The 18,884-nt window shown below is 40.1% G+C and overlaps 1 protein-coding gene and 1 pseudogene across 1 annotated transcript; both read right to left on the bottom strand.

Annotated features, from left to right (window-relative positions):
* On the bottom strand, positions 1-558 carry IFNB1 (interferon beta 1). Its single transcript, XM_029203873.1, has one exon. It carries the CDS (start codon positions 556-558, stop codon positions 1-3), a length of 558 nt encoding a protein of 185 aa, XP_029059706.1.
* Positions 559-14,578: 14,020 nt separating this feature from the next.
* LOC114884441 lies at positions 14,579-17,720 on the bottom strand (annotated as a pseudogene).
* Between the last annotated feature and the right edge of the window lie 1,164 nt (positions 17,721-18,884).

The following is an 18,884-nucleotide window of genomic DNA, read 5'->3' as shown; positions in this document are numbered from 1 at the left end:
TCAATTATGGAGGTAATCTGTAAGGCGGTTAAGGAAGGAAAAGTTCCTGAGGATTTCCACTCGCACTACTGTCCAGGCACAGTTGCTGTACTCCTTGGACTTCAGATACTGCACGATCTGCAAGTAGTATTTCTTCAGGTGAAGAATGGTCACTCCCCTGGTGAAGTTTTCCTTCTCCATTATTTCCTCCAGGATATTCTCCAGACGATCCATCTGCCCATAGACTTCCACAAGGAGGTTCTCAGTGATGGTCTTAGTCCAGCCGGTGCTAGAGAAATTTCTTCTGAGAATACCAAAGATCTGCTGGAGCATCTCATAGATGACCAATACGGCGTCTTCCTTCTGGAACTGCTGTAGTTGCTTAATCTCCTCAGGGACCTTGAAGTCCATCCTGTCCTCGAGGCAATGTTGAGGCATTCCAGGTAACTGCTGCAGGAGTTTCTGACACGCCAAATTGCTGCTCCTTTGTTGGAATTGAAGCAATCTGTAGCTCGTGGAAAGAGCTGTGGTGGAGAAGCACAACAGGAGAGCGATTTGGAGGATGCACCTGTGGGTCATGATGAAAACAGGAACAGCGTTATCGCGTCTACTACTAGATGCTGAAGCCAAGTCTTCAAGAGTTTGCAGTGTGAATGTCCTTTCTCCATGAGTGTGGTCTACTTATACAGGATGGCCCTCCACTCTTTCTGTTGGAGAGGAATTTCCCACTTTCAGTTCTCCCTTTCAGTTTTCCTATGTCATTTAACTTATTAGTTGTCTCTAAAATTCTTTTTCTTTAAGCTCCTTGTTATTTTCTTTTATCTATATTAGGGGGGGAAATATATACAGTGAGGATTTCTAATGTTTTGTAAAGTTTCAGTGAATTGCTAAACGCTAAAGAAAAAAATAAGCCAAATCATTTTGAACTTGACTATTACAAGGTTCTTTAATTTGGAAAGGATAGTTTTCTTTTTCTTTTTGCATATTTTGAGATTTGGGAAGTGGTCTTTGTAAGAGAGTTTTCTTTTTCCTAAGAACTAGATTTAATTCCCAATACACTATTACAAATCAATAAATACATGCAGTTTATTATTTTTAAAAAGACACCTATTTTTCTTCTAACTAAAATAGAATGATGTCAAACTAAGTTGATCTGAATTTTTTTGTAGCAACGAGACATCACATAACTTTTTCATCCTTAATTTATTGCTTTATCTGGTAATCTCAGCTATCCAGAATATAACTGAAAACTAGAAATTAAGTAATATCTCTAAGCAGGCAAAATGAATGTTACATGGGCCATGCATAAAAGTCCATGGTTCCTCTTTAGGGGGCCTTTGTGACCATTATTGAGGGCCAATGTATTTTTTGTACATACTTCTAACAATCTAAGTGTCTGATTTTCCATTTGCATGCAAATATATACCTCATATTAAAAGGAGGTCCAGAAGGAAAATGGAGGAAAACAATCAAGTAATCAGGGGATTTTACTATTGAGACAAGTTGTTCTAGCTCAATATTTCTGAGACCATTTTTGAATTCGAGTTTAGTAACTGATTTTGATAAGAGAGGACTCAGTAAAAAGAATCAAATTATGATTTTTTTTGTCCTGCTTATATAGACAGGTAGATGTAGAGTACATTTTTAAAGATTTCAAGACAAAAATAAGTTCTAATAATTATGATATTTAAAGTAATAACTTTCAGTTTTCAGGAAACCTTGCATTATCTTTCAGCCTGTATTTACTAAATCCACACTGTGGGCAGCTGTAGCATGAGCTGCTGCAGATTGTAATCCTCACTCTCATGGATCATACAGTTAAGCAGGGGACAAGAACATTTATCAAAGAAATACACAAAACTAAAAATGCAATGGTAACAAATGTTACAGAGGAGGGGTAAGTGATATTGTGGGTACCTATGATATAAGGGGACCTATGATATAAGGACATAATGTAGTAGAAGAAATCAGAGAAGACTGCCCTGAGGTAATGACACTGGAGCTAAAATCAGAAGGAAGATCAGATGGGACTGCATATGCAAAGGCCCTGTGGTGGGAGGATGCATGGTAAGGTAAAGGACTAGACTGAAGACCACTGTGATTTTCAAGTCAGAGATGGTCAGAGAATGTTTGTACCTGGATTTTTCCCCATGATAATAAGATAGCTAGGAGAACAAAAAAATAAACTCAAAATGGATTAAAGACCTAAATGTAAGGCCAGACACTATAAAACTCTTAGAGGAAAGCATAGGCAGAACACTCTATGACATAAATCACAGCAAGATCCTTTTTGATCCACCTCCTAGAGAAATGGAAATAAAAACAAAAATAAACAAATGGGACCTAATGAAACTTAAAAGCTTTTCCACAGCAAAGGAAACCATAAACAAGACCAAAAGACAACCCTCAGAATGGGAGAAAATATTTGCAAATGAAGCAACTGACAAAGGATTAATCTCCAAAATTTACAAGCAGCTCATGCAGCTCAATATCAAAAAAACCAAATAACCCAATCCAAAAATGGGCAGAAGACCTAAATAGACATTTCTCCAAAGAAGATATACAGATTGCCAACAAACACATGAAAGACTATTCAACATCACTAATCATTAGAGAAATGCAAATCAAGACCACAGTGAGGGGTTTCCCTGGTGGCCTAGTGGTTGAGAGTCCACCTGCCGATGCAGGGGACACGGGTTCGTGCCCCGGTCCGGGAAGATCCCACGTGCCGCGGAGCGGCTGGGCCTGTGAACCATGGCCGCTGAGCCTGCGCGTCCGGAGCCTGTGCTCCACAATGGGAGAGGCCACAACAGTGAGAAGCCCGCGTACTGCAAAAAAAAAAAAACAAAAAAAACAACACAATGAGGTATCACCTCACACCAGTCAGAATGGCCATCATCAAAAAATCTACAAACAATAAATGCTGGAGAGGGTGTGGAGAAAAGGGAACCGTCTTGCACTGTTGGTGGGAATGTAAATTGATACAGCCACTATGGAGAATAGTATGGAGGTTCCTTAAAACACTAAAAATAGAACTATCATACCACCCAGCAATCCCACTACTGGACATATACCCTGAGAAAACCATAATTCAAAAAGAGTCATGTACCACAATGTTCACTGCAGCACTGTTTACAATAGCCAGGACATGGAAGCAATCTTAGTGTCCATCGACAGATGGATGGATAAAGAAGATGTGTCACATATATACAATGGAATATTAGCCATAAAAATAAACAAAATTGAGTTATTTGTAGTGAGGTGGATGGACCTATAGTCCATCATACAGAGTGAAGTAAGTCAGAAAGAGAAAAACAAATACCATATACTAACACATATATACATATATATGGAATCTAAAAAAAAAAAATGGTTCTGAAGAATCTAGGGGCAGGACAGGAATAAAGACGCAGACGTAGAGAATGGACTTGAGGACACTGAGAGGAGGAAGGGTAAGCTGGGACGAAGTGAGAGGGTGGCACGGACTTATATATACTACTAAATGTTAAATAGATTGCTAGTGGGAAGCAGCCGCATAGCACAGGGAGATCAGCTCAGTGCTTTGTGACCACCTAGTTGGGTGGGAGAGGGAGGGTGGGAGGGAGACGCAAGAGGGAGGAGATATGGGGATATGGGGATATATGTGTATGTAGAGCTGATTCACTTTGTTATAAAGCAGAAACTAACACACCATTGTAAAGCAATTATACTCCAATAAAGATGTTTAAAAAACAAAAGATAGCTGGGAGACAGGATTATTAAGCATTTTCAAAATTTTGTGCACTTTGTTTGAAAGAATTTAATTAAGGTTACTTAATTTTTAGCCTTTCTTTTGTTTTATTCACGTCTAAATTTTTTTCTATAATGACCATATGTTACTTGTGCCATTAGAAAACAAAAAGCACCTAGTTATATTGAAAAGCAGGACACAAAACAGTACATACTATGTAACTATGTAGAAGTATGTAGAGAAAAAAATAAAAGGAAATATACCAATATTTTAATAGTGATTATGTTTGATTTGTGAAACTAAAGGATGATTTTTTTTTGCGTGGTTTTTCAATTTTCCACAGTGAATGTATTCTTTCATTATTGATTAATCTACAGTAAAGAAACAATAAACCCAGCATTTCTGGTTACTCTGCATCTTATGTGGGTTTCATTCTCTCTGGCCTTTTAATCTTTGCATGCCATCTCTGAACAGAATGTCAGCCATCTCATGAGTTCTGCACAATGGATTTTGGAGAAAGCAAAATCATCTCTCAGCTGTTCCACTTTTTTTTTCTAATTTATTTATTTATTTTTGGCTGTGTTGGGTCTTCGTTGCTGTGAGCAGGCTTTCTCTAGTTGCAGTGAACGGGGGCTACTCTTCATTGTGGTGCACAGGCTTCTCATTGTCATGGCTTCTCTTGTTGCGGAGCACGGGCTCTAGGCGTGCAGGCTTCAGTAGTTGTGGCATGTGGGCTCAGTAGTTGTGGCTTGCAGGCTGTAGAGCTCAGGCTCAGTAGTTGTGGCACACCGGCTTAGTTGCTCCGTGGCATGTGGGATATTCCCGGGCCAGGGCTCAAACCCGTGTCCCCTGCATTGGCAGGCGGATTCTTAACCATTGTACCACCAGGGAAGCCCCTCAGCTGTTCCACTTTAAAATGCCCAGTTGTGTCAGTCATTGAATAATTCCTCAAGGTTTCTTCTTTTTTAAAAGGATACTTGGATTAGCCTGGAATCATCCATGGCTCACACACAAAGGCCAATGCAAGGAGTCACAGAGGTCAGTCAACCTAGAAGTGGTCCACTGCACTCAGGGAAGGGAGGTTGTCTGAGGAGTCTGGTCACTGGGGCCTGCCCCTCCAGGTTGACTTACAAATTCATGTAGAGCTGACCTCCCCAGGTGTGACAGAGGGCCTGCTCATCCTGCCCACATCCAACGGCTTCTGATCCTCCCTGCTAAGAGAGTTCATACCCTAATGGAATAAAAATAATAGCAGTGGCATTAGTAGCAGTAGTATTAGTTACCATATACTGAACACTTACTATGTGCCATTCTCTGAATAATCCTCATAGTAAACCTTTGAGATGCGTTATTGTCATCCCCATTTTAAAAGGGCAAGACTGAGGCTCAGAGAGGCTAAGTAACGTGCCCAAGATACACACAGCTAATAAGATGGGCGGATTGCAGTCAAAGCTGTGCTCTTTCCTTATGCCACAGTTAGAATATGAAGTAGACCACGGCCAGTGCCTTCATATAGATACATGGTACAAACCGTGGTGGCAACGCTAACTCTCAAAGGAAAAAGGAATTATAGCTGATGGAGAGGATAAGGAGGCAAGCAGTGCAACTTAAGAAATGGTGGCTAAAAAAAAAAAAAAAAAAAAAAAAGAAATGGTGGCTATGGTGCAGGCAATATGGTGGAGGTCACTCTAGATCAGCGCTGCGCAGAAGAAATATAATGCGAGCCATATATGCAATTTATTTATTTATTTATTTTCGGCTGCGTTGGGTCTTCGTTGCTGTGTGCGGGTTTTCTCTAGTTGTGGCGAGCGGGGGCTACTCTTCATTGTGGTGCACGGGCTTCTCATTGCGGTGGCTTCTCTTGTTGCGGAGCATGGGCTCTAGGCACACGGGCTTCAGTAGTTGTGGCATGTGGGTTCAGTAGTTGTGGCACGTGGGTTCTAGAGCTCAGGCTCCGTAGTTGTGGTGCACGGGCTTAGTTGCTCCATGGCATGTGGGATCTTCCCGGACCAGGGCTCAAACCCATGTCTCCTACATTGGCAGGCGATTCTTCACCACTGTGCCACCAGGGAAGCCCCCATACATGCAATTTAAAATTTTCTAGTAGCCACATCAAAAGAGTAAAAAGAAACAAGTGAAGTTAATTTTAACTGTGTATTTCATTTATCACCATATATCCAAATATTTTCATTTCAACATGTACCAATATAAAATTATTAATGAGATAGTTACATTCTTCTTTTTCACACTGCCTTCAAAATACTTTTACAGTCATAGTACAGCTCAGTTGGGACTAGTCAAGTGCTCAGTTGGCCACATGTGGTTGATGGCTACCATGGTGGACAGCACAGCTGAAGACAGAGGGAGCAGCACGAACAGAGCCAGGAGAATGGACGAGTTTGCAGGGAGCACATAGAAGGAGCTTCAAATTGTGGACAAGCTCTGTGCTAAGAGCCAAGGGGATTGAGGGTGGAAAAATCAGCTCGAGATGTATTGTGGAGGCTCTTGAATACCAGAATGCGGCGTTTATACTTAATTCAAGAGGTCTTCGGGCGTAGAGGGCAATATGTTTTGCTCTGGGCAGAAGAATAGGCAGAAATGTTGGAGGTGAACTGAAGCAGGGAAAAGTCCCACCCAGGGGCTCTCATGGCTGTAGAGGCTGAAAATAAAGATGATAGCTAAGGAACTGGAAGAAGGGGGTGGATACAGAATTATAAAAAAAGAATTCTTTTTTCTGGTTTCTTCCCTTTGTCATCTTTCCAATTTCTGCTGTTGTGTTCATGAGGTGCTTCCTAATACTTCTCTTCCAACTGCCTTTATGAAGCTTCTCCTGAGGATCGGGTGATACTCACTGCAGAAGTCCACTTATGAATGGGTTAAAATCTGTTCCTTTGGAAGACACCATCTTTCTGTTTGTGTTTGTTTCATTTCCCCTAATTTATTTGAGTTTTATCAAAATAATCAGGAAAATTCATATAGCCTTATCTCTGTCAGGGAGATCTATTTTTGTATACCTGCATTGCAAGAATGAATGTGCTGGCCCTTTTCTTTCATCTTGTCCTCTGTTGTTGGAAGCCATTTTTCACTTCCTCCCTCTGTGGAGACTTTTCTTTGTGCATTCTCTCCTACCAGCTTTCTGCGGTCCAGAGAACTACTTCCAGTCCCTGTATCAGTTTCTTCGGTTAATGAGGTTTTTCAGAGAGGCAGAGTGACATTTAGAAAGTAAAACTTGAATGATGTTTCTAGCCATTTGAAATCTTTTGAATTTGGAACTGCTTTGCTATAAACCACAGAGACAGAAAAACCTCAGAGATAGAAAGAGTTTCCTTCTCTTTTTTGATACGATTATCTATGGAGGAAAACCATGTCTCTAGAAATCAAAATTACAGTTGTCTTCTCTGTTCCTCATCTCTTCAAATACTTTTTCAACAAAAACGGCCCTATAAAAGATGATAAATTAGACAAGATGAGTTAGCAAGAAGTTCGTGAGCAGTGGCAAAACAGAAATTAAGGCAAAAAACAATCTTTCAGGGATACCTTGGAAGGGGCAACAACGTGTATATTAAGAGAGTGTTTTGATACATAAGGGGAGAATTCCCCATTCCTCCTTCTGAAAAAAAAAGTTTACATAATATACATAGAAAATCATGCACAAATGTCAAGTATACAATCAACAAATCATAAAATATAAACTTCTGCACACCTTTGAAACCACAAACTAAGTGAAGACATAAACACTACCAACAGACATAAACCCTACCTGGCCCTTTTCCCCTCCCCCATCACATTCCAGTGCCCCTCTCTCCTCCCCCCCCATCACTAAGCTCCTCCCCCAGCATCACTACTGCCTTTTAACAGCCTAGATTCTGCCTGTTTTTGAACTTTGTATGAATGACTTCTTTCACTCAATAGTATGTCTGCGAGATTCATCTATGTTTTTGTGTGCAGTTATATTCCATTAATTTGCAGGAATGTGTCATATCCATGTAGAAATGCCACAGTGTTTTATCTTTTCCACTACTGATAAACATTTGGAATTTTTTCCTCCTGATTTTGTCATTATAATTGATTTTGCTATGAAAAACCTTGTTTGTATCTTTCAGTGCACATTTGTACAGCCTTCCGTTGGCTATATGCCTAGGATGAAGTAAATGGGTCATAGAATATGCATATGTTCAGATTTAGCAGCTAATTACAAACATATTTTCCAAATGTTTGTACCAATGTATATTCTCACTATCAATGTATGGGATGTCAGTTGCATTACACTCTTGCCAACACTTGGTATTGCCAGTCTGCTTAATTTTGGCCTTTCTAGTTATGCATAGTGATATTGCATTACAGTTTTAATTCGTATTCCCTGATTATTAGCAACGTTCAGCACATTTTCATATGCTTATTGATCATTTGGCTATTTTCTTCGTGAGGGGCCTAGTCAATCTCTTGCTGACTGTCTCAGATATTTTTTTCATTATCTACAGATGATGTAATTGTGTACATACAAACTACAAAAGAATACATAAACTATTAGAATTAAAAAATGAATTTAGCAATGTCATTGAAAATAAGATCAATATTAAAAATCAATCACCTCTTTTTATACTAGCAATAAAAAATTGGAAAATGACATTTAAAAATGATACCAATACCGTTGATGGGACTTTACTGGTGGCACAGTGGTTAAGAATCCGCCTGCCAATGCAGGGGACATGGGTTCGAGCCCTGGTCTGGGAAGATCCCACATGCCATGGAGCAACTAAGCCCGTGCACCACAACTACTAAGATTTTGTTCTAGAGCCCACGAGCCACAACTACTGAGCCCACCTGCCACAACTACTGAAGCCTGTGCACCTAGAGCCCATGCTCCGCAGCAATAGAAGCCACCGCAATGAGAAGCCCACGCACTGCAACGAAGAGTAGCCCTGCTCGCCACAACTAGAGAAAGCCCGCATACAGCAACGAAGACCCAATGCAGCCATAAATAAATATTAAAAAATAAAATAAAAATGATACCATGGACAATAACATAAAACGTCTACTACTGAGAAACTGTCATAGTCAGGAGGAGCCTAAGGAGACATAGTAATTAAAGGTAATGTGGCATATTCTAAATGACATCCCAGAACAGAAGAAGAACATTAGGTAAACACTAAGGAGATCTGAATAAAGTGTGGACTTTAATTATTTAAAAAACTAGCATTGACAGGGCAAGGTATCTTCACCTTGGGCCTCTAAGTACAAGTTTACAGATGAATTTTTGATTCAAATAAGATGGCCAGAAACCAATGAAAAATATAACTTTTTTTTCTCTTACACTGAGGTTGTGTTTTTTTTTTCACCTTGACCATCAATGAGGATTAAGCAACTTCTCCAACTTATTCTTTTTGTAAGTGAGCAACGGACATGTAAGCACGTGATGAGGCGGTGAGCATCAGTGAGAAGGGAAATCAGAGTCTGCAATAGGAGACTGCCAAGACCAGCCTCCTCCTGAAAGACACACATTCATTTAGTGAACAAATATTTATTTAGCAAACATTTCTTAACCACTTCATAAAGAATAAAAAAGCAAATATTACCATTTCATTGGACTATTTTAAAAATGTCTCTCAGTAAAGTTTTGCTGCTGGCTTGATTATATATCTTGCACAATATTTCTGAGGTTTTTTCAACATATTTATGCTTTATTATTGTTGCAAGTATGAATGAAATGATTTTTTCATTACGTTTTCTAATTTTTAATGGACTAATGTTTCGTTACATTTTCATACACACACACACACACACGAAAATAACTAATTTTGGTTTTCTATCCAGCCAACTTTGCAAACACTATGTCTAAATGTTTTTGGTTGCTTTTTCAAATTTTTAGATAAACAAATACATTGCCTGCAAGTAAAAAAATTAAAGGACTGAAAATCTCAAGTGTGATGACCATATGGAGCAACTGCTGTTTGGTGTGTAAATTTGTACAACTACTTAAAAAACATTATCTAGCAAAGCTGAAAATATGCATGGCCTATGACCCAGTAAGTCGACTCTTAGCACTTACCCTGGAAAAAAATCATGTAAATATGCATCAGGATATAAGTAAAGAATATTCATAGCAGCATTATTCATAATAGTCCCAAACTAGAAACAGCCCAAATATCCCTTAAAATTGTATGGATAAATATGTTGTTATCTGTGCTTATAATAGGGTTGTTAATAACAATGAAAAGTAAGAACCACAACTGTATGCACAAACAGGGATAAATCTCACAAACACAGTGGTGAGTGAAAGAAGCTCAACTCCAAAGCATACATATTCCATTTATATAAAATTTAAAAATAGGCAAAAGTAGACTGTATTTTAGGGTAAAATTATAAAGAAAAGTGAGGAAGTGATTACCATAAAATTCAGGATAGTGCTCACCTGCAATGAGCAGGGTAGGAGTTATGTTCATGAAGGGGTGCACAGGATTGTGATCGGTGGTGAAGCTTCCAGAACGTTGCACAATCTGACTGTTTTTATTGGTTGGTAGTTACATGAGTATTTGCTTTAATTATTCTAAAATTTGTGCGACTGTTCTGTGCACTTTTGTGTATGATTGTTATACTTAATAATAAGAGAGGTTAGTAAACAACAATCAAAACTGTGCACGTATACTTACTCTTATCTAAATCATTTAGCTGATAATCCTGAACAATAGCAACCACAAGAGTATAATGTTTTCCCATACTTCTCACTTGTCTAAATTATAATGAAAATAAGCAGAAATGGACAATAAGAAGAAGATGAACAGAAATTCAAACTCACTCTGGGCAGTAAGTATCCTTTCAATCTGGTATGATAAATGTATATGAGTGGCTCTCAAAGTGTGGTCTGAGGACCCCAGGGGTTCCCAGATACTCTTTCTGGGGTCTTCAAGATCATCCATTTTCCAACTGCATGTCTGTGTGAGACTGGATTTCCTTCAAAGACTTGAATCAGAGCGATGCATCACAACAGATTGAATGCAGTGCAGATATGAGAACCCAGCTGCCTTCTATTAAGCCAGGCATTCAAGAGATTTGCAAAACTTTAAGACTTTTTTGTTAATTTTTTTTATTTTGGAAACTGTAGTTATTTTTCATAAAAGTATGTTTTTATGTTAAGATATAATGGGTTTTTGTTATTTTTAAAAGAATAAATATTTAAAGCATTCTCAGTTTTAATTTCTAACATGGTAAATACCAATGAATATAACCTGCATAAATACAATCTCTTTGAGGTCTCAATAATTTTCAGAGTATCAGTGGGTCTTGAGACCAAAACTGCTGACGTTGACAATATTTACAAGTACCTATTTGGGTGGTTAACTAAAGATGAGTATTATGAGTTTACAATAACATTCATCTTTTTCTTTATTGGTTGTTGTATTCAAATCACAGGATAACAAATGTGACACTTTTTCCTGACCTTGGGTAGCAACCGTGGTGTGAAATTACATTTGGAGTAGTAAAGTCCATTAAAAAAGGCTGAGGCTGGGAGGTAATGAGGACACAGGAGAGGAGGAAGAACTTGGTTCCAAAACAATACTCTCCACACCCATCAGTGGTAATCTCACAAAGAGTCCTAATTTCACTGGAGAAATTTTGCTCCGTGGCCTAGAGAGTTCCTGTGAAACTTAGGGACCACGATGGAGAAGTCCGTATCCAGCCTGAGGGAAGAGTCTGTCTTCCCAGTCTTCCACCTGCGGCCTCGCTGTCACCCTCACTCAGCACCCAAGGCTGATTCTGCCCAGGCTGGGGCTTCCCTGTATCCACAGCCAACAGCTGGTGACACACAGACCTCCACCTTCAGGCCTCCAACCTGGTGTGAAGAAGTTGAATATGCAGGTAAGATCTAAGTGCCACTGGTTTCAGCCTCTTCTCTCTTCCCCTTTCTCACATGCCTTTGACTAGACTCATTCCACAGTTTTTGTCCTGGTCACTTCAGCATGCAGCTGGGACTAGGCCACTTGGCTCGGGGCCCTGCCTAGTTCTAGCGAACTCCCCCAGCACGTGCACAACCAGAGGATCCTACACTCTGCACCCCCTGTCACCCTCAGAATGCTCCCATCAAAAGGTTGATGGCCCAGGAACACGCAGGAGCTGCCCATCCCGTGTCTCTCCCTGCTTGCTGCCAGGACCCCGCTGCTGCTGGACACTCCAGATTGGCCCTCTCTGAACATGCCCCCATCTGCATCAAGCCTGGATTTACTTTTCCCTTCAAATACCAGGCCATTCTCTGAGCTGGACTTACAATCACTCTCAGGGGTGGATTGAGCCAGGCCAGCCTAGGGTTGAGAAGAGGATTAAATGGGCAACACATTTCCAGCAGCTGCTGAACAAGCATCAGCTGTCTTCCCTCTGCTAACACGTGGGCCCGTCTTCCTGTATGTGTTTTGTGTGAGTTTCCTGTCTCTGAAGCAGTTTCTGAATCTTCTTTAAAGTGAAAGAGCGAAAGCAAAACCCTCTACATAGTTCAAACTTACAAGTAACTTTAGCTTTCTTTCATCTTCAGAGATTGTGTAATGAACCGGGGAATGCAAAAATAGCAACGAACTTGAGGCAACAAGTGAAGGAAACTAAATGCAAGTTGCCAAACTGGATTTGGAGATTGAGGTTGGGATTCCCCTCTGGCCTAGCTTCTTGGCTGAGTTGAGTGCACAGAGCAGAGGATTCCTCCGACTGCCTGCAAGATGCCTGTGTCATTCTGGTGGAAACTTTTAACTCCTAACCTCAAGGGATAAGCAAGAAACCAGTGGAGGAAGGGGCGTCCTTGTAGACAGCTGGCGTGTGAGCCAAGTATGAATGCTTCTGTCTGGAACTCTGGGATATTTGTTGCAACGCACTTGGCCCAGTCATCCCAGTGAATGGCTATTTCTCCTCTCCCTTGTCCAGTGGTTGACCTGGCACTAAAATGCCTCCTGAACAGCTCTCTTGGAACTGCCTCATCTTCCTGACCACAGACCCAGAACATCAGGAACTAATCTTCTAACCAGGTTCAAATAGAAGAGCTAATAAGTAAGGAGCACTTAGTAACTGCCTGGTACCATTCTGAGCACCCTACATAAATTAAAGCAATTAATCCTCACCACAGTTTTATGAAGTGGTTTTATGATGATCTCAGTTTAACAGCTAAGGAAACTGGACCCAGTTCTCCCTCCCTCTGGTATGAAATTTAACAATAGCATCCTGGCCTCCAAGTTTCAGCAGGAGCATTCAAGGCCTGGTGTAACTTTCCCATCTCTCATTTCAAGATCTCTGGTAGGGAGGAAAACCTGGTCTTGTTCCTAGCCCTTATTTCTTTTTTATTTCTTATTTTTTAAAAATGTCCAATTTTGTCAACACTTTGATTTAGCTCTTGCTTCCAAATGGCCTGCACAGTGTCTCTGGCCCTTTTCTCATTGTCCAGTTCTTTAAGTGTCTTTCTATATCCATCTATCAGTCCTAAAGTACCCATTCTTTGATAATGTCTCTCCATTTTACAATGTGGCTCCAGGCCTATGCGTTTGCCTTGCAAATACAGTGCTTCCATTAGAACACTTATCATTCTGTTGTGTAACTGATAGCTAATTTTTGTCTCCTCCAGCAGATTAGACTTTTAAGTCTGAATTTCGTATGCCCAGTCATTAGCACAGCGCCCAGCCCATGGTAGGAATTTAAGTATTGTTGATTGAATAAATGCTATGCTAGGAACATGTGGTTTGATGAGCTTCTGACTATCAAATTGCAAGGGGTTGTCTCAGCACTGTTTGCTAAGGGTTCATTTCATAAGTTCTCCTGACAAGAATTCAAGCACCTGATATATTCCTGAGCACATTGCTAGGCAATGTAAACAAAGGGAGAAAAATAAAAATCAAAATAGAATACAGATTGGGATTGACATATATACACTAATACGTATAAAATAGATAACTAATAAGAACCTGCTGTATAAAAAATAAAATAAAATTCAATAAAGAAATAGAATACAATTTGTTTTGACAAAGCTTATATACTGTTTTAGACAAGTTGAGCTCCAGTGCATGAGGATCTTCTTAGGCTCTTTTCAGCATGGTGTGCTGTCCAAAAGAAATAGAAATTCATTATCAAAAGTCTTTAAAGAGCAATATAGGTCCTCACTGAAGTGTCTTGAAGAGAGAGCAAAATGGGAAATTATGTCATAAAACTATTCAGTAAAACATGTTTAGTTCCTATTTTAATAGGACATGGAAAAGATGGAAAGTTAATCAATTCACTTTACAAGGCTATTATAATCTGGTTAACAAAATCAGAGGAGAAAATCATAGGACATTCATTATGGTCACCACTATATCCTGAGGGCAACATAAAACCTGGCTTAGACGATGTTTATATTTACTTCTAACTAGAGTATCATAATGACTCTAACTAGTGTATCATATCATTTACATAATGATGTAAATGAATTGCACCATTCTTTAATCAGATTGCACATTCAGGCTCGGTGTTTCTTTTTTAAGAATAAACAAATATAAAAATTTTTCTATGGTGAAAATTTATTTAATGCACAAAGCAAAAAATAAATAGACTAAATACAAAGAAAGGATTCTTTCCCTTAACCACAATTTAAACGTGCACATAATATTATACAAACAAAAAATAAGTTAAAACTTTATAAATAGTTAAATAAATAAATTTTTAAATAGATAAATAAATCATCTGTAAGGAACTACTGCCTGCAGAGTTGAACATGATGTTACTTAATATTCCTGAAAACATTTGACAGATTGATTCAATTCAGGGCATGAGGAGAGCAGAAATGAGTCTTTGACACGGCAGCACAGGTGGAAGTGTGGTCTTGTTAGGCAGTGAGAATCATTTCCGTGTTGAACCAGGTGTGTGTCATTCCTTCCGCCTGAGTCTTTCTTGCAAGTTTGTTGATGAAGAGAAGGATCTCATGATTGACCAATCTCCCAGGCACAAGGGCTGTACTTCTCTCTTGCAGATAGACATTGATTCTGTGGAAGTATTTTCCTCACAGCCAGATGGAGTCCCTCCTTCAGCAAGGGGAGTCCCTTCCACCCCGCCTCCTGCATCAGACAGGCTTGCAGGTCATTGACTGCTGATAAGTGGCAGTGCAAACTTGTTCCAGGAGGGTCTCTCCCAGAGCCGGCAGCCGAGCCCCTGTGCTGAAGAGCTGGAAGTCTGCCTGGATCATCTCATGGACGACAGCGATGGCTTGAGCCTTCTGGAACTGGTTGCCACCAAACGCCTCCTGGGGAATCCAAAGTCATTTCTGTCTGTCCTTCAGGCAGGAGAAGGGGGAGATTCTCCTCATTTGTTGTCAGGAGCATCAGGGCCCTCGTGTTAGCCAGGCTGTGGGTCTGAGGCAGGTCGCAGCCCAGAGAGCAGTTGGAGTTGCAGCTGAGTAGCACCAGACCGGAGTAAGGAAAGGTTGGGCCATCGGGGCCCTGATGCTGCTGGCCTGGCAGAGGTGGGGGGACTCTGTGAACCCTGCTCTCTGGTTCTTGAAGACCTTCCTTCAGGCCTGGGTCTTAATGGAATGAATTGGTTCCATTTTCTGCAATGTTCCCTCTTCTAACTTTCTACTTCTGTTTTTGCTTTTCATTTTGCACTCTCAATAGTTAGGGCAGCGTTTCTCACCACTGTTTTTCATTCTGCTTACCTCCCCTTCTCCTGCCCACAGAACCTTTCTAGATATTCTTTTCCATATGGCCCCCCTATGAAATTTGATACACAGATATACTGTGTGCATCGATATGTACTCCATGCATATCTCTACTTTATAAAAAGTGAAAAGTTTTTTTCTTTTTATTCGATGCAAGGGTGAGTAGACAAAAAATTAGGCTAAAAATTAGCTGTAAAGCTACTGCAATTAACTTAACATTTTGGTTAAGTGTGCAGAATGACTTTTAATTTAATACCTTTACTTAATAAATAGGAATGTACAAATTACATATCAATAAAAATTTATACAATACTTCATAAGAATACCAATGTATAAGATATATTTAAAAATCTACAAAACTAACGCTAAAAACCATTGAAAATTTAAATGATTTCTTAACATTTATTTTAAAGTAATTATTAGTTTTGATTCATATCATCAAATGATTTCTACTTCACTAGCTGCTATATATTCCTCTAGATATTGTCAAAAACTTTTTCTCTTTAGGACTAGACGTAATTATTGATCTCCTAGATAACTTTTTTGAGATTAATAATAACATAAAACAACCTATTTGTGCTTATTCCCGAGGCCCCATCACACTGAGGCTCACACATAAGCAAATCCACAAGAAACAGACAAGGACAGCTCGTAAGTAGCAGAGGGCAACCTCTCACATTATGACTTTGTGTTCAAGCATACGTGTGAGAGAAAGTCCTCTAATGAAACATCAGCCACCGTAGCTTGTAGCACTGATCCTGCATATTGTGTATCTTCCATGCACTCAATGTCAATGCCTCTCATCTCTACACAAGAAAACCCAGAGAAAAATGAATACAAAGGAATGAGATTTTTGCTGGATATCCGTTGAGCTTGGAGTGCCACCCACCAATTGTAGTAGCTAAGATTTGTTCACACCCCTAAGAACTAATGTTTTTGCACCCGTGGGAGCGATCACCTCCCAATCACTGGGAGCAGCGATCTGCCTCCCAGATGAATTAGGAATCATCATCGATTTGAATCTTTCTCTGTATTTTTGCATTGAATTTCAGATTCCCCCAAAGGACTGTTCAGAGGTTTCCATCCAAGCCTATTTTTTCAAACAAGAAAACCATCTTTGTAATTAATTGAGAACTGATAAATATTGATTGGTATCATGGAAAGAATTAACTTTCAACTCTGATCATGAATTCTTTTATTTTTGCAGTGGATGTTCGGTGGCCTCAGCCCTCTGTAATCCGATCTTTCATCAATAGAAGAGTAGTGAGCGGATCTTTATGGGGCAGGAAGATCATCTCTGATAAAGCCAACTTGACGTCTTATCTAGTGGCTCTAAGTGTGGTATTTGTCGCAATGGTGCGAGGGTCAACGCAGTGAACCCAGTGATGAATACACGCAACAGGATAGAACATAACTATATATAACTAACACCGTCATGTGTATCATCAGGATATGTTTCTAATGGCTTCGTGCTCACTCCAACCTCGGACTAGCGCTGGAAGCTACCATATACGGAATGACCAATGCGCTATTTCCTTTAGCACTGTCCGTAGTTGCTGGGATTATAATATACAGTGACTAGTATTCCCACTCTACATCCGGGACTGGTAGCAGTGGGCATGTGGCGTTACGGGGGTGGAGTTTGTTGCTAAAACCACTAGGAATTCTCTTTCCTTCACGGTGCATATGCCTGGGGATTCAGATTGTAAGAGCAGCACAATTTTCAGCCTTTGCCCGCACTCTATTAAACTCAGGAGGATGGCCTCGTCGCTAATTTGTCCTGTACTAGGTCATGACAGAAAATAACCAGCTTGATGTCACATACAGAGCCACGTATCTGAACTCAAACTCTCCCTGATTCACACAGGTCACAGCAACCAGACAATTAACCAGGTTACTCTTTGGTGGATCTTTACGGATGGGGCAATGACTACCTATATACGGAGATTCTTTGGAGACTCCTCACAAAGACTGATGAATGATCATTTTCATCCTGTGTCTTCATTCCCTTTCAAGGGACGATGGGGTCCATTTCAGTTTGATTTCCAAATTTTGACACATAATAATTAAAGCATTACTGCAGGTTGAAAATCAAGAGTTTGGATTCTGAGTCCTCGGTCTGCTCTTTTGGCCTGATAAATGGCTCATTCTTCTTTATTTACATGAATATATTCTGTCTTCTGGTTGCCAAGACATGTAGCCTTCAATGCCCTTTCTGGTCTGAATGTTTCCGTCCCCACAGAATTCGTATTTGGAAGTCCTAACCCCCAAAGTGATGGTATCAGGTGGCTGGCCCTTTGGGACTTGATTAAGGTGTGAAGATGGAGGCCTCACGAATGGAATTAGTGCCGTCATCAAAGAGTTCAGAGGTAAATGCCGCCCTCTCCTGCTGTATGATGATACAAGGAGAACTCTGCAGTGTGAGACCTGAAGCAGGCTCTCACCGGAACCGGACCACGCGGACACCCAGATCTTGGATTTCCAGACTCTAGAACTGTGAGCAATACATTTCTGCTCTTTACAAACTACCCAGTCTATGCTCTTTTGTTGAAGAAGCCCAAATAGTAAGACATGACCTGACCTATTGTGTCCTCAGAATACCTCGCAGAGGTCTGTAAAATACCTAAAGCGAGAGGCATCATCTTCCCCAACCCCGTTTCCTAGGCAGCTAGTCCAGTCCCTGTCATTTCAGGAGCTCAATCCATACTCATGAAGGGACCAGTGATGATAGTAATAGGAGAAGGAACAATACCAACATATATTAGTTAGATATGATATGAGAGGACGATAATCTACAGAGACTTTGGAAATTCTTCATGGTTCTACAAGGGAAGTGATAATGGAATATTGTGTGAGCTATTTTTTTGAAGATCATTTGCAGGAATATTTTCTTCTTCAAGTTTGCATTTTCAATACTTAGAAGATCAGGATGAGAATCATGGGCCTGGACGCAAATGGAAGAGTTGCTCTCCATTTTTTCTTCAGTCATCCTCAAGTACTTGCAAGGAGCTGCCTGATCATACTTTCCTCGTCTCCCTCAGGCAATAAGGAAACAACTTGTGTCTACATTTGTGGATATTTTCCTCATAGGCTATGCCTTTGGGCATCAATTTGAATGCTTCTTTCCAACAGTCTATGATGCTGTGAACTCTGAGTGACATCCGTGTCATCTTCCCCAAGCTGAACTTGTGGAATGAGAATTTGGGTCTGATTGTGGGTTTCTTTGTTTTTTTTAATTTTCTGTATTTCAGCAAATGAACAATAAAAATACATGAAATCATAATACCACTGAGTCTGAGAATAAATATCCAAACTTGGCTGTTTTCTTTCTTTTAAGGCAGAACTACAGGATGAGATTTTTTTAACTTTTTATTTCATACTGGAGTATATTTGATTAACAATGCTGTGCTAGCCTCAGGTGTACAGCAAAGTGATTCAGCCATACACATTCATGCATCCATTCTTTCTCAACCTCTCCTCCCATCTAGGTTGCCACATAATATTGAGCAGAGTTCCCTG

This window comes from Monodon monoceros, unplaced genomic scaffold (genome assembly GCF_005190385.1).
Source record: "Monodon monoceros isolate NGI ecotype Baffin Bay Population unplaced genomic scaffold, NGI_Narwhal_1 Super_Scaffold_5, whole genome shotgun sequence".
NCBI lineage: Eukaryota > Metazoa > Chordata > Mammalia > Artiodactyla > Monodontidae > Monodon > Monodon monoceros.
This window is presented reverse-complemented; position numbering and strand designations above follow the sequence as displayed.